An 18,009-nucleotide genomic window follows, 5' to 3' on the forward strand; every position below is an offset into this window, starting at 1 on the left:
ATTCGGACGTCCCGGGCGCTCAGCATCATTCGTGCTTGTACGACCACAACGAAATTCAGTGAACCACTTGTGAACCATTCCATGCGACGGAGCAGAGTCCCCATAATACTTTTTTAGCTTTTCTTCAGTTTCCTTAATGGTTTTTCCACGCAAAAAGTAATGTTTTATTAGCACACGAAATTTCCATTTTAGCAAAAAACACAAACTTATCCGCTTTAGAAGGCTGTCAAAAAATTTCTATTTGACAGATCTACTTGAAACTTGGTGTGTACACTTAAATAAGATGGTAAATATCAGAAATAAAATTAGATTGCGATTTGAGTACCATCTCTTGTAAAAGTCACTGACTTATCGAACAGCCCTCGTATTATGTTCTAATATAGTTTAGAGGAAATTAATTTATATCATCCCGATTCTCTTTCGTTTACATATTCATTTTATTGCCATAATAAAATAATTGTTTTATTACAATTTATATAAGAATTGGAAAAATTAATATATAAATTAATATATTAATATATGAAAAATTAATATATGTATATTACTTATATTAGATACACACATGCACACCTAGGCACGTATATACACGTACGATAGTATAAAATTATGTATTTCAGCTGCACTTATAATTTTTTTACTTTTACAATAATGGCAATAATGTATATGATTTATAGAAATAGTACCTATTCTCATCAACGGCAAATGCGCCGGGCACATCGGGATGTGACGACGCACAGCTTACGATAATTCTTGCAGTGGTATAAAGAAATACTATTGTCTTTATTGTAAGTTACCAAAATAAAAAATTGCAAGATATTTAACAAATATACATTATAATGAAAATGTTAAAAAATTCGCTTAATTATCAAAAGAATATCTTAAACGTAAAAAAATAATTGAAACAATACGCTGGAAAGGAGAATTTCAATTAAATACGGACAAGTGTATTTATATCTATATAAATATATATAATGTATAATCTATAATGTATATATGTATATACAATATATATATAATACATATACACATAATATGTGTTAACCATTGTATAATGTGAATTAAATATGTTAACGTTTTGATAAAACATTATTAACAATTTATAACAAATTATTAACTTACTTTCAATAGTATTTTCTATTTCGGGAAAATTTTCTATCGTATATGTACTATTAAGTAGCATCGATTCATCTATTATGAAAGACATATTATTAATATCAGTATCATTTAAGCTATTTTCTTTTTCTTTGTTATTATGATTATTTTCGATCTGTTCTAAAATTGAATCTTTACCAAATACAGATAAATGTAGGTTGCTTTCAAATTCATACCTATAAGAATAAAACATAATATACATATTTATGATATAACTTTTGCATATTACAATATATAAATGTATGTAATAAATTTTGATGCAAATTAATCACAAAAAGAAAAGTGGAAATAAAAAATTTATAAATTATACATTATAAAATATCTTCATATAATTTCTATATAATCTCTATATAATCGTTCAACAAGTAGAAAATATATTTCGCATAAAAATTTCGTTCACTTCCATCAAAAGGGTGAAAATTATCTGAACAATATATAAATAATTTATAAAGCGTATAATACAGCCATATAAAAAATTTATAGCATTTCTAAATAGAAAAATAAAGCATTTTTAAACAAATAATAAAGCAAACAGAAAATAGAAAAATCAACCATGTTGAAACAAAACTGTGTATACGTGTCTGTCTGTGTGTGTGTGTGTGTGTGTGTGTGTGTGTAATGCGAATAACTTGAGTTATATACTATTTTTAATATAAAACAATGTTTTCTTTAACTAACAAGAAAGCATTCTTTGCGAAAAGATATATTTGGAAAAAAAATATTTCAAGAAATTTTTTTATTAGAAGTTTCATATATGTGTAAACTTTTATATATGTGAACGTTATTTATATCTTAACTTCATTTATATATTTATTTAAAAAATCTAGCTTATATAAATAGAAATAAAATGTTTAATATATTTTAGAAATAAAATATGTTTAAAAAATATTTAATATTTCAATAATATTTACTAAATAATACTTTTGTTTTATGTAAGATGTTAGTATATATAAATATATATACAACTGTATATGCATACAGAATGTATATACATATGTATATAAATATATAGATCTTGTATGTACAGTCTGTATGTATCATTTTAATTTCATTATGCATTTACAACATTTACGTATTGATATGCTGTATATATGAAATACATATAATTATGTTCTTCATATTTGCTTACAAAATAGTATCCTGTTACCATAAATTACGACAAATTCTTAACATAATTTTATAACTCCGCAAATGCTAACAGAATAAATTATAATTTACTATACATATTTGTAATAATTAATACATTGTTTGAATTTTGGAATTATACATTAATGTCATACAGCATTAAGAGAGTTTACATATAAAAATATACATATATATTTACCTGCACACTTCTGGTTCTATTGTAATTATTTTAGATTCATTTTCCTTATTATTAGTAATTATATTTTTATTAGACTTTTCATTATTTGGTAAGTTTTTATAAAATGCACGGTTAAATGCAGCAAGTAAAAATGGATGATCTATAAAAAATTAACCATAATACATATATTGAAACTTTCACTATTTTAAAATGACAAATTAAAAATATAAACAAATATTGTTCATTAAATTTGACAAATAAACCAATACTGTACAATATTTTAAAATAATTTCATAAAAATATCAATCTATCAGACATTAGTTTTTGAATTTAAATTGTTTTGAGTACTATTAAATAATTGTTTAATATTTTATTCTTCTGCTAATTATGAAATAAAATTTTGTTATAATTTACATCGTTTATTTTATTATCTTCAATTCCATTAATATATACATATATTAATAAATTATGTGCAACAATATGCAAATATTACGTATATTACGTACGCAATTAACGATTTTTGACACAAAAATTAAATATTTACCTGTATCTCCTGATTTACTTTGATTATTATTATATGATTTTAATTTACGCTTTTTGTGAATTTCATGGTTATCATTATTCTTGTTTTCATCTTTTTGTAAAATGATATCTAAGCACATATCATTTTTATCTTATACCTTCATTTCTATAGTTGTTTCATTCCTATTATCCTTATTCCTATCTTCACAATTGTTTTGCAAAACATATGTTTTACTAACTGCATAGGCTATAACATTACATGTATATAATCGCAGATTAAAAAATTTTTTTAAATATTTTAAATATAATAATTCAACATACATGATTTATTTTGCAGGATTCCATGTAACTTAATGTTTTTGTTTTTTTCATCCATGCAGTCATTCATTCCTTCACTATCAAGAGACACGGTAGTGTCTCGCGCCTAGTTAGGGCGAAGCCGACTCTCAGAAGCGAGACACCGTGTATCTTTACGCGAATCGGACAGTTCGAGATAGTCATAGATTCGGATGCTCAATAACGGCTGAAGCGATCGAGTTTTTACTAGGTTTAATCGATAGATTGAGGTCGAATTATATAATGAAAGTGTCTTTATTTTTGCCCTATGTGCTTTATAAATAAAGATATCATTTATGCAAAGTCGCAAAGTGAAAATTTTTATTTAAGAAACGTCCACGTCGTCGTCGTCATCATCATCGTTCACGCATACATAGTAGTATCTATCGTGCTACACGCATTATTAATCACACATATACAACACATGCATACATGTATATCTCACGTAAACAACACATGCAATAGATGCATGTAGTGGTAATCTTGTACTGTTCTCACGTTTCACAACAGACGGCGTTAGTGGCGCTTCGCGATATTAGCAGCGTGCGGGGTTATGTATTAGATCTTTTGACATATGATAGGTTAAATGTGCGGTTATCCAGGATCATAATTGATTGATAGAAGAAGAAGAAGAGATTTATAAGAATCAAGTAATTATTTCATATTTTTTATAACAATATTAACAATTATATTCTTATTTATATTTTTTATAACAATATTAACAATTATATTCTTATGAAAAAATAATAGGATGGTTACGTAACAAGAAAATAGTTATTATTATATTATTATGAAAATAATATAGTATATCACATATACCCAGACAGCACAGTGACGTTTTAAAAACGTATCAAAAATGTACATATTGGACATTTGTACGTATTTATAACATCCATATTAGAGCCTTCGACATCTTTAGGACATTTTAGAAATGTCCAGTGTTACTTTTCTGGACAATCGAAACATGTCCATTTTAAGGATTAAACGAACTAAAATTGGACCTGCTTCGAACATTGAACGTATATTTTATAGTAGATAGGTGTAGGTATATATGTAAATTTATATGTTTAGAGTTTAGAGTACTGAATATACCTATTTTAGTACACATACAGCATCAAAAAATTGCAGAAATCTTGCAAACATCCAAAAGAAACAAGAAAAAAGTTGTTGAAACTGTGTAAGTTCATTTTGTTTATCCGTAATACTTAGATATTCGCGTATTATATAATCTTAATATTCAATATTTGCAAGCTTTATATATAATAACAAATCTTAAATACGGAAAAGATAGCGCCTCGTGCGTTACATAGCGGTAAATAAAAGAACTAATGATTAATGAATACTGTTTTTATAATATTTTTGGAATGTTACAGTAATATTTCGTTTAAAATATTACAGTTACATGTTCTTATAATGTCTCTCCAATATTACGTTGCAACTTGTAAGATTATAATATTGCTGCAATGTAAATGAAATGTTCTGTGCTGTACGTAAAATGAATGTTTTTAAAACGTCTAAATATAATATACTTTGAACGTCTAATAATGGATATTCTTAAAACATTCATATTATATCCATGGACATTTGGACTAAATAAAAACCAAAACTGGACGTCCATTGGATATTCTGTGCTGTCTGGGTAAGTAGTATTGCATATCACATGTATGTAGTATATTGCATATCACATGTATCGTTACCATTTTATTTTACTATTTCTTAATTAATAATAACTACTTTCATGCTACGCTATTATCCTACTATTTCTTTTATAAGTATATAATTATTGATGTAAAATAAGGAAGCGAATAAAAGCTAATAATAATAAATAATGTAAAGATAATAGTGGTATAAATGATATGAGCTATAATAAAGAATTTATATACATTTTTATAGCTCATAGCATTCATAACATTATTATCTTTACATTATTTATTATTATTAGCTTTTATTTGCTTCCTTATTTTACATCAATAATTATATACTTATGAAAGAAATAATAAGATGGTAGCGTAGCATGAAAGTAGTTATTATTATGAAAGAAATAGTAAAATGGTAACGATACATGTGATATGAAGATGATGAGGGGATGATTGAAGCTGTGATAACATGGTTACGTAGAAAAAACAAGAGTTGATACAGTAAAGGCATACATATACTTGTATCGTGCTGGTATAAGGTTATAGAAGTTGATTGAGATTATATTAAAAAATAATATATATTTAAAAAGAAGAAATATCCATCTATGTTTAAAAACATTTCAAATCTGTTTAATAAATAGTTTCTGAAAAAATGGCATTATTTGAGCAACCCTACTAAATATAAATCATATACAAAAATGAATGATATCTCTATAAAAACTTACCTTTAAAAAAAAGGTAAAAAAAGGCGCCTAGTATGGGCACGCCAGTAGTGAAAAATTACCCATTGCAAACCCATGTGTAAAATCGTATGAAAAATTACTCATTGCAAACCCATGTAGAATTGTAGTATAAAAAATTACCTATTGCAAACCCATGTAGAATCATATCAAAAATTATCCATTACAAACCCATGTAGAATCGTACTACAAAAGTAATGATATAAAAAAAAATTGCGCGCCAAGTAAAAGTAGAAACTTTTGTACCAGTGGAAAATTTAAGTTGCAAACCTATAGAGTCGTATAATGAACCAGTGAAAAATTTAAGTTGCAAACCCATGTAGAATAGTATAAAAATTAAAAAATTATTAAAATTAATACAAATTAAAAAAAATAAAAAAATTTTAATTAAAAAAACTAGGCACTGCTAAATTAAACAATATGCTAAAGTTAATTTTGAAATTTAGCAGTGCCTAGTTTTTTTAATTAAAATTCTTTTATTTTTTTTAATTTGTATTAATTTTAATAATTTTTTAATTTTTATACTATTCTACATGGGTTTGCAACTTAAATTTTTCACTGGTTCATTATACGATTCTATAGGTTTGCAACTTAAATTTTCATTATTACGCAGAATATCTAAATTTATTTCACATTCTTCTAATTTTTCTGTTTGTACTTTACTTTTACTTTTGTTCTTTTCAAAGTTATTTTTTCAAAGTATTTTAATTTGATTTTTTCTTTTTTTTGTTTGTGATTTACATTTAATTTATTTTTTATAACTGTAATAAATAATTTCAAAAATTATGACATATTAATAATTTTAATAATAATAAATTTGACATAATATATATATAATTAACAAAAAAATAATAACTAACAAAGACTAATAAAAATATAATATAATATAATAATATATTAATTAGATTTTAAATTTTCCACAAGCATTCAGCAATTAGTATATAAAATAAAACGTATAGCATTTATAATTTATAATAACATTAGAAATTAAAAGAAAAATACCTTTTATTTGAAATTTGTTTAATATTTTTTCTTCTATTATGATTGGAAGCTGCCGCTTTTTAAAGTGCGTTTCATCTAATTTATAAAAAAATAGATCAGAATTATATAATATAATCATATAACAATTATATAACAATTTTATAATAATATAACAAATATTAGATAATTTTTATTTCATATAACTTTAAAAAATTAAAAATATTTTTGGTAATTATCTGTTTTAACAGGTTACATAGATAGTTTAAATTTTTTAATTACTTTTGTTTTGATCTTGACATACTCGTAAATCAATCTACAACATCAAAGTAATTGATCATCTTGATAATTAAAATAAAGGATATTCAAATTGTATATGTTGAAACAAATAATTATCATATTTTTAATAATCTTTTGAATATATTTTATTTTCTTACCTATTCCTTTATTAAGTTATCTTACATAAACGTAAGGTATTTTCATATTTAAATTATTTGTAATATTATCAAGTATATCTCGATTTCCTAAAAGAATAGAAATGAAAATATTTAAAATGTTCTTAAATTATATAATTATAAATTATTAAATTATATTTTCTGACAAAAAACAATTACAAAAATTACGTAAGAATAATTGCATTTAAATGAAAATACCATGTTTAGCCAATATAATATCTGTTTTCCTTATTCTTTTTTTTTGTGTGCACACGATAGTCTTGATTTCTTTGTATTAAGTAATATAATTTCCCCATTTTTCTGAAAAAAATAATGTTATCCAATAAATTTAATTGAATACTGTATATGACACACGTTGCCAATACACTTAACCTTAAATTTATCAAAAACATAAGCGTCTTGCCTTATAAAATATTCTACATATATTCTGCCACAAACAATATGAATACCATCAAACAATAATGATAACTTTTAATATCGATATATTATTAAATCTTAATGTTAAAATAATGTGTATGACAATATTGCATTTAGTACGATTGAACATTGAGCGTTTAATAACTATAGATTAAGGGCCGTAGCATATATACAGAAGAATGGTGCTTTTACATGATAGCGATTAATTACATGAAACATTAAGGCAGTAACATAAGCAATCAAAGTAGCAAATAAAAAATGTTGATTTGCTTACTATTTTCTTTCAATATATATTACCGGCCTATAATATAATTGATTTTAAAGTTATTCGCGCTAAAGTTAAAGCGCTTCTAGCATCAAGAAGAACGCAGCTTAAGTATGTTCTCAAAAGATGTGCTATATGATTATTGCACTATATGTTTATTAAAACATGGAATCTTAAGAACACACTTTTAAGATGATCTTAAATAAATTAAATACATATAAAATTAAACTATATATATATATATATATATATATATATATATACAGGGTGTTCGGCAACAGCTGGGACAAAATGTGAGAGGTGGTTCTACATGATAAAATAAGACAAATATGAAGAGTAAAAAAATTTCGATAGAGGCTTCCTTTTTCGCGCCGAATATCACAGATTTTACGTCAGCTGCTACGAGGTAAGCTTCTGTACTTATGTGTCACGGTGTATTTTGACAACGCCTATACCGACGTAGCTTACGCACGCCCGAGATCGGCGGATTGCCGTACTTCAGGCGCCTTTTATACAAATTTTCAAACATTTATAACTAAAAAAGGAAGCCTCTATCGAAATTTTTTTACTCTTCATTTTTGTCTTATTTTATCATGTAGAACCACCTCTCACATTTTGTCCCAGGTGTTGCCGAACACCCTGTATATATATATATATATGTAAATATATATCTATATACAAGGTGTCCCATTTTAATTAACTCCGAAAAATTTTTTATTTTTGATTGTATAACAAAATGCTACAGAAAAAACATTATTTATGTATAAAGTAATGAAAAGAATCAATTGATATAAAGAGAGAACACAATTGTTTGTAAAAAATGTGGAATTTGCAACTGCAGTTAAATTAAAGAATTTTTTTCAAACAAGAAATATTAATCGTTGGTTATCTGTCTATTTCATATAGCCGCATTATATTAAAATATTTTTACATAACTTGACATCATAACTATAAATGTTATTACATTCATAATATAAAGTTCTAATCAATTACGCGATTTAAAAAAAAATTTTTTTTATTTTTTCAATTATTTATTTTATTTTTATATTGTATATGTATACACACACACATATATATATATATATATATATATATAAAACAGATATTTTTCTTAGAATATATTAATTTTTAATTAATTCTATTTTTATATGTACATATATACAAGATGTCCTACTTTTAATTTTGCAAACAGAAAAAATACAATCTTTCGATCTCTTTAAAATAAATAAAATTTAACAAATTAAATATATATTAAGAAATATAAATACATTGGCTATGAGAGACGTACGCGGATGTTAGGCACATTATAGCGAAAATTAATTTTTCACTAGAACTTTGATAATGTGCACGAGGCACGAAAATTTTACTTGGTACATTGTCAAGACTAATATTTGGAATTAATTCTCAATTCGAGAATTTCTAATTCCTACATTCCCCAATGGCCCCTCTAAAGAGATATAGGCGAGAAAAATATCGGACTGAAGCCGCTAAATCAGGAATTAATTTTCGCTATAACGCCTAATATCCGCGTACGGCTCTCATAACCAATGCATTTATTTCTTAATATATATTTAATATACAAAGAGTCTTTAAATTCTTAGTGTTAACAAATTGCTTGATAAAAGCAATAATGTTGAAATATGTTGTAACTGGACTTTTTTTATATACAAAATGTAATTTTATTTTTATTTAAATAATCACCTCTGATAGCAATTGTATTGTAAAAAATATATATGCTCGTCCTTTTTTAAATCAAATTTAAAATAAGTTTACAATCACAATAAAATACCTCAAAGTAATCAATATAATGTGTAATTAGTTATTGATCCGTGTATTTTAAATATATTCAATGTCTAGGATTTCATAATGGATATACGTGCAGATAAGTATATAGTGATTACTTTGGGGACTTTAGATGTATATTGATTACTTTAGGGACTTTAGATGTCTAAAGTCCTCAAAGTAATCGATATATATATCTAAAGTCCCCAAAGTAATCGATATATATATATATCTAAAGTCCCCAAAGTAATCACTATATACTTATCTGTACGTATATTCATTATTAGGTCTTATACATTGCATACATCGATATATAGTACTGGATGGAGCATGTTAAGCCCCTCGCACAATGCCAGGCAACAGGCAATAGGAACAGGAAATAAAAAATATCCACCAATAAGAGCAGGGAATAGATATTATTCCCTGCTTTTATTGGTGGATATTTTCTATTTCCTGTTCCTATTGCCTGTTGCCTGGCATTGTACGAGGGGCTTTACCGAAACCGTGTTGACAGACGTAGAAAGAGACAAGACGATGATGGGTAGTAGCGGCTCATGGAGCTACGGAGCCATGAGGCATTTCAAAATTTCATATATATTTCTCAATTAAATGATGAAGTACATATTCTAAAAACCATTATTATTAATTATTTATAACGAATATAATACACTTCTATGCTATTATACTCGTTTATGCACACGTTTATGTACACAATACACACGTATAGCAATAAGGTTAGAATGATGGTCCTAAGTTGTAGAATACGATATCCCTTCTCCTTAAACAAAATTCAACCAATGAAAAGAGAGTAGAGTGAGAGATCCGTGCCCACACATCTACCTCTCTCTTTTTAGATCTCTCAGCACGAAAGAACAAAGAAATCTTGCCGCATGTTCCATCCAGTACTATATATCGATGATTGCATACATTAGAAATACACGATTATACACATTAAATACAACTGTTATTTTAATTGAAAAAAAGGTCCCCAAAATAATCGATCTGTGTACATATTTATAAAACAGATATTTTTTTAGGATATATTAATTTTTAATTAATTCTATTTTTATATGTACATATATACAGAATGTCCTACTTTTAATTTTGCAAACAGAGAAAATCCAATCTTTGGATCTCTTTAAAATACATAAAATTAAACAAATTAAATATACGAGGGTGGTTTGAAAAGTCCGTGCAAAAATGAAAACTACTTAATTTTTCGGGATAAACTTTTTTTATTTTTCAACGTAGTCTCCTTTTAGGCTTATACACTTCGTCCAACGCTGCTCCAGTTGATCCCTTCCAAATAATAAGATTGGTCCAACTCTGCAAAATAGGCATTCGTTTCCGCAATCACCTCCTCGTTTGAATAAAATCTCTTTCCCCCCAGCCATTTCTTCATATTGGGGAACAAGTAGTAGTCCGAGGGAGCCAAATCTGGAGAATAGGGGGGATGCGGAACGAGTTGGAACCTTAATTCCATCAATTTTGCGGCTACAACTACAGATGAGTGAGCTGGTGCGTTGTCGTGATGGAAAAGGACTTTTTTGTGGGCCAATCGTGGACGTTTTTCTTGCAGCTCGGTTTTCAAACGGTCCAATAACGATGAATAATATGCACCTGTAATAGTTTTGCCCTTTTCAAAATAGTCGATGAGGATTATTCCTTGCGAATCCCAAAAGACAGTCGCCATAACTTTCCCGGCCGAAAGAACGGTCTTCGCCTTCTTTGGTGCAGACTCCCCGCTGGCAACCCATTGTTTGGACTGTTCCTTGGTCTCAGGCGTGTAGTGGTGTATCCATGTTTCGTCCACAGTGACGAAACGACGCTTAAAGTCCTGTGGATTCCGCTGAAACAGCTGCAAACCGTCCTTGGAATATCTCACACGATTTCGTTTGTTGTCAACTGTGAGCAATCGCGGCACCCATCTTGCGGATAGCTTTTTCATGCCCAAATGTTAATGCAAAATATTATGTACCCGTTCACTCGAGATGCCCACAGCACTAGCAATCTCGCGCACCTTCACTCTTCTATCATCCATCATCATATCATGGATTTTATCAATGATTTCAGGAGTAGTGACCTCAATAGGGCGTCCAGAACGTTCAGCGTCACTTGTGCTCATATGGCCACTCCGAAAATTTTGAAACCACTTATAAACTGTTCTAATTGAAGGTGCAGATTCACCATAATGTTTATCAAGCTTCTCCTTAGTCTTCTGAGGCGATTTGCCTTTCATAAAGTAATGTTTTATCAACACACGAAATTCTCTTTCATCCATTTTTGGGAAATCACTCGACTTTCTCGATTCAAACGAACGCCAAACACAGAGAAATAGACCGATCTGGCTGAAACTTGGTGTGTATTCTTCCAAGAGATGCTACTAACTAAAAATAACCCCGATACGCACCAGTGGTGCCATCTCTCTGACTTTGCACGGACTTTTCAAACCACCCTCGTATATTAAGAAATATAAATACATTGGCTATGAGAGACGTACGCGGATGTTAGGCACATTATAGTGAAAATTAATTTTTCACTAGAACTTTGATAATGTGCACGAGGCACGAAAATTTTACTTGGTACATTGCCAAGATTTATATTTGGAATTAATTCTCAATTCGAGAATTTCTAATTCCTACATTCCCCAATGGCCCCTCTAAAGAGATATAGGCGAAAAAAATATCGGACTGAAGTCGCTAAATCGCGAATTAATTATTAGGTCTTAAACATTGCATGTATTAGAAATACACGATTATACACATTAAATACAACAGTTATTTTAATTGAAAAAAAAAAAAAGGAGGTCCCCAAAATATTCGATCTGTGTATATATGTATTATATAAAGAATTAAGATTATAATAGAGAAAGAAAACACGCATGGATATCCTGTATATCTTAATCTTCTTTTCGATGCATAATCTATTTGCAAAAGTATAATAATTTGAACATTAACACCTTATAAGATTTTTTGCTAAATAGGTTCCCAAAGTAATCCTTGTTTATATACATTACTTTGGGGACAGTCCTTGAAGTAATCTTTTCGTATATAAAATAATGAGGACGGTCCTCAAAGTAAACACTTGTCCCCAAAGTAATCAGAATATATATGTTTTTGTCTCCAAAATAACCGATCTGCGTATATATATATATATATATATATATATATATATATATACCCAGATAGCAAAATGTTAGCAGCATGTCGGCAGTATGACAGCAGATCTAATCATGACTTTACAGCAGATTCCTATCCACTGTGTCCGCAATTGATGATATTCTGCTAGCATAGTTAGTAAGCAAAATCTGACAGCAGATTGGCGGCAGAAACCGAGCAGATCTGTCAAACACAATCTAATAGCAGATTGGCGGCAGAAATCGACCAGGATCTGCTGTTCCTTGCCATTTGAACATATAAGTATAATAAAATTCAATATTTTTCGATGAATATAACAGGTGCATATTAAGATGTGTTATCCGCTAATTATTATTTTTTTTTTCATAAATATGATATTTAATATACAACATATTATATCGTATGTAGTTATATCTCACATAGCAATTAAATGTTCAATTTAATCTATTAATTAAATTAATAAAATAAATTGCAAAAATAATTAAATTTATAATTTATAAAATTTAAGATATAATTTATATGAGAATTAAATTCTGCTTTATGCTTTAAATAGAAAGTAAATGGATAATTTTCCATGTATATATCCTATTGATTCTAATAAGTTTAATATTCTCATGTTAGACTTGTCAGATATCAAAAATTAAACTGATAGAAAAATATACTTTTGATCTTTTATTAATAGCCACGACTTGCAGATTTTATATCTATTTTTAACAGAAATTTGATTGCGAGAAAATACATCGCATAGCGGTAGGCGAAGGAACTATTAAATAACTGCAAAATGCAGATCCTGTTGTCAATTTGCCATCAGATTGTGCGCGCGCAAATCTTGCTCGATTTCTGCCGTCAATCTGACACCAAACTGCGTTGCGCAAATCCTGCTCGGTTTCTACTACCAATCTGCTATGATAATTCTATACAAATCCTGCTTGATTTCTGCTACTGACTTGCTGCCAAATTATGTCAACAGATTTTATAACATTTCTGCCAACGTTCTGCTATCATTATCTGATATAACAAGTTTTATATAAAATCTGCAGTTTTTTTGCTGGCAAAAATATATAGCACACAGTTTTAATACATGCTCTTGACAGATTTGGCTATCTGGGTATATATATATATATATATATATATATATATATATATATATGTAGATTTGTGCAAAAATAGATTCATCAGGTTGTGCTTTTTATGGCGCAATACTGCAATACAACGAGTCTTAGATAAGAATAAGTATTTTTGATCTATATATTATATGTGAAATAAACTTATAATAAAATAAACATTTATTTAAAATTCAATTTTGAGGTTAATTTGCAGTAATTAGGTTAATTTGCATTTCATCATAATAAAGTATTAATAAAAAATGTGAATAACAAAATTTTTCATACGGAAATAGCTTTTATAAAATATCTTTCATATTATAGTGTATTTGAAAAGAAATAAAAAGGATTACCTGCGATTAATCACAATCGTAGTATAATTGCACGTCGTCATCAGTAAAGAAGCACAAGGAAAAGACAAATACCGGAAATTACGTATGCAAAATGGCATACATATCCGTTAATAAATAAATTTGCGTAATTCAAAAGTATATTATAATATACGAAAAATAATATACTATAAAAGATATTAAAAGTATATTCTCAGAATATACGAGAATATACAAGAAATAATATACTACAAGTGATATTATAGAAATGTTCTCAGTATATTATATACATTACGTATTTTCACAGTATGAATATAGAATGTTCGAATGATATTCCAGATAGCCAAGAGTGCTAAAGTCACGTTTCGCTAAAGCTTTGCGACAAAGTTTGTATCAATTTTCACAACAATTTTCTAGCAAATATTTGTCTTGCTTCGTCTTGTTTAAATATTTCGAGTAAATTTACGGCAAACTTTTCGTTAACATAATGCTACAAATAATAGAGAAAGGCTTGTCGTAAATTATACGCATAGACGAGAGCAAATAATGCTATCATGGTGAAACACAAATTTTACGTCAATAATAGCAAATTTTGCTATACACGATATGATAGCAATTTTACGACAAAAATGGAGCAAATCTTGTCATGCACGGTATGACAGACAATTTACGAAAAAAATTGAGCAAAGTTTGTTCTAGTACGACGAGACGCAATATTCGTGCAAATAACAGAGCAAGCCTTGCCGTGCACGACGTGATAGCAAATTTGTGGCAAAAACAGGGCAAGGTTTGCTCTAGCACGACGAGACACAAAATTTATGCAAATAACAGAACAAACCTTGCCGTGCATGGCGTAATCACGTGCCACGTGTGGCTGCGCACATTTAATGCGCGCTACTAGGCATGTGCGAGTCTTTGTCGTATAACCTCCAACACTGTTCCCGCGTTCTTCTGAATTCAACCGCCGTGAGTGCCATAAGGTTATCACAGAGGATAAAATTCAAGAAGATTTTGGCGAGAGACTTTTGAAGCGAGCTTCCGAGTTCTTCTGGATAATAATATTCTTCGTAGAGGCTATATTTTATAGAAGATTTCTGGAAGACTTTCGAGGCGAGTATGAAACCAGTTAAATATTCTGTTTCGCGTAAATGTTTTCACAGGTTATCTGCAAGGCAACGAAGACGAATTGCTTTAGAAATTAAAAATACTTTGAATTTAAATATGCACAAGATTCTGTTACACCTGAACAGCCGGATAATGCTGCTTCTTCTATTCACGTTAACGATTCCTTTCGAACAAAGTTTTTTTTACGGACGATATTACTAACGATATCTCTAATATTACGTTTTCCGATAATATCGATAATGATATATTGTCTATTAGTAATGATAATGACAGTAAAGATTCCACTTCCTCATCATTTCTCAGTACTTCCAATGACGAAACATTTCAAGATCGTTTGGCTGCGTGTTTTGTTAATAATAATTTTACACATGTGCAATGTAATAATATTTTATCTGTTCTTCGAACACACATATGCTTCTCTTCGTTGCCAAAAGATGGTACAACTCTTTTAAAAACTCCACGTACACATGTCGTATCCAAAGTAGATCCAGGAAAATATATTCATTTCTCTCTTGAAGCAGAAATTATTAAAACGTTATCACGTCTTCCTTTGGGATCTATACCACATGAATTAGAAATCGATTTTAATACAGATGGATGTAGTTTAGATAGAGTAGGAAGTATTCACATCTGGCCAATTCAATGTAGACTTGCAAATGTTAAATATACAAGGCCAATAATAATTGGAATATACAGTGGTGCTGAGAAATCACATGATTCCAATTTATTCTTTGAAAAATTTGTTATTGATTAACAATATAATAAGCAACGGTGGTATAGATTTTGCTGGTAATAAGATACCAATACGTTTAAGATGTTTTATAGCCGATGCACCAGCTCGTGCTTTTATTCTTAATCATAAAGGTCATACATCTGGAAATCCTTGTTCGAAGTGCAAAGTTTCTGGTTTACGATATGAAGGCAGATCTACATTTAGTAGTATTAATCATCCTCTTCGTACAAACAAAGAATATCTAAGGTGTATAGATGAAGATCATCACAAAGATGGCAAAAGTTCATTGTCAATGTTACCCATAGGTATGGTTTCACAAGTTCCCTTTGAATATATGCATCTAGTATGCTTGAGCGTTATGAAAAAACTTTTATCTGCATGGATGTGGTAAATATACACGTTTCTCAAAATTACCAGCAAGATCCATCGCTATAATATCTCAAAGATTAAATAATCTTAAAACATATTGTCCATCAGATTTTGCAAGACGTCCTAGAGCAATTAATGAATTTTCTAAATACAAGGCAACAGAGTTTCGTCAATTTTTATTGTATACAGGTCCAATAGTAACATACGGTCTTCTGAATCAACAAGTATATACTCATTTTTTGTTTTTGCATACTGCCACAAGAATATTGATTTCTACTTCACCATCAAAAGTACATTTATACTTTGCTGAACTTGCTCTACAAAAATTTGTTGCTCGATGTGAAAATCTTTATGGTTTATCATTCATTTCATATAATGTGCGGTCTTCTTCATCTCACAAGTGACGTGAGGCAATTAGGTCCCCTTGATTCATTTTCAGCTTTTCCTTATGATAATAATATGCCAGTTTTCAGAAAATACTGCAGAAAACCTAGTTTTCCCCTTCAACAGTTTTCCAATAGAATGTCAGAGATGGAAGCTTGTGGAACAAATTTGCATCGTAGTCAAACTTATTTTTCCAAACTCACTGATTCTTCTACGCAAGTATTTGCAGCGCATAATAAAGGTCCTCTTCCACCTAATATTAATCCAAACAGCTGTCAGTATCGAAAATTGATATTCAACAGAATTCTGTTCAGTTTGGATACACGAGATAATTGTTGTATTTTACACAATGGATCGATTTGCCTCATTGTTAATATCTTCATGGACAATACCACATATTATCTGGTTGTAAAAAAATTTCAAAAAATAGATTCATTCTATGATATTGGCATTTTGTCCTCAGTAATTCAAATATTTAAATGTTCCTCAATAAGTAGTGAAATTTTTTGTATCCAAGTGAATCAGATACTTTTCAAATGTTACAAAATGTCTTATTGGAGTAGTTCATCGATAGGTGATAGTAGTGACGAAGATGAATCCGAAGTTAACGAGTATGTAGTTGGTGCAATTATACATACAGATAATCTGTAAAAAATAAAACTGCATTTAGTTGTTCCTTTAGATACTATTTACAGGAAGAAAAACAGAATCTCCAGAATGACTAACAAAATACAGGTTAGTATAATTGTCTCATATATCTTTTACTCAGTTTAATTAGAATGGCAATAATAATTGAATTCTTCAAATATTTTAGATGTTGTCTACATTTCTGCGCTTGAAGAAGAATAAAAACGGGAATCATTTATTAATATACAAATGTAATTATGCAAGTATATGATTTTTTAAATTTTGCTTATCCTGTCGCTAAATTTTCTATTTTCTAATTTTCTTGAATTAAATAATATATCCAATATATCCAATAAAATAATATATCCAACTTTTAATTCTTTTTTAGGAACTCTTTTGTATGACTGATTTTCTTGAATGTTCCAGTGATGACTATTGGTTTCCCTTTTTGAAAAGATTTGAAAATATATACATATATACAAAATTGTAAATTATATAATTATATTCAAATATATATATATAAAATTTACAATTTTATATACATATATTTATATATATAATTCATTTATATATATAATAATCACTTACACACAACCTATAATCAACCATGACAAT

The 18,009-nt window shown here is 28.4% G+C and overlaps 1 protein-coding gene and 1 pseudogene across 1 annotated transcript; one reads left to right on the top strand and one right to left on the bottom strand.

Annotated features, from left to right (window-relative positions):
• Positions 1 to 11,544: 11,544 nt before the first annotated feature.
• Positions 11,545 to 11,868, bottom strand: LOC145934252 (protein GVQW3-like). The gene has a single exon (XM_083034619.1). It carries the CDS (start codon positions 11,866 to 11,868, stop codon positions 11,545 to 11,547), a length of 324 nt encoding a protein of 107 aa, XP_082890745.1.
• Positions 11,869 to 14,643: 2,775 nt separating this feature from the next.
• On the top strand, positions 14,644 to 17,418 carry LOC145934253 (uncharacterized; annotated as a pseudogene).
• Positions 17,419 to 18,009: the final 591 nt, after the last annotated feature.

Source organism: Prenolepis imparis, unplaced genomic scaffold (genome assembly GCF_030444845.1).
Source record: "Prenolepis imparis isolate NDT839.2.m4 unplaced genomic scaffold, iyPreImpa1.0 SCAF_3, whole genome shotgun sequence".
NCBI lineage: Eukaryota > Metazoa > Arthropoda > Insecta > Hymenoptera > Formicidae > Prenolepis > Prenolepis imparis.

Coding starts and splice junctions, on each gene's coding strand:
- LOC145934252 (XM_083034619.1), bottom strand. CDS start 11,868: ATGGATGAAAGAGAATTTCGTGTGTTGATAAAACATTACTTTATGAAA.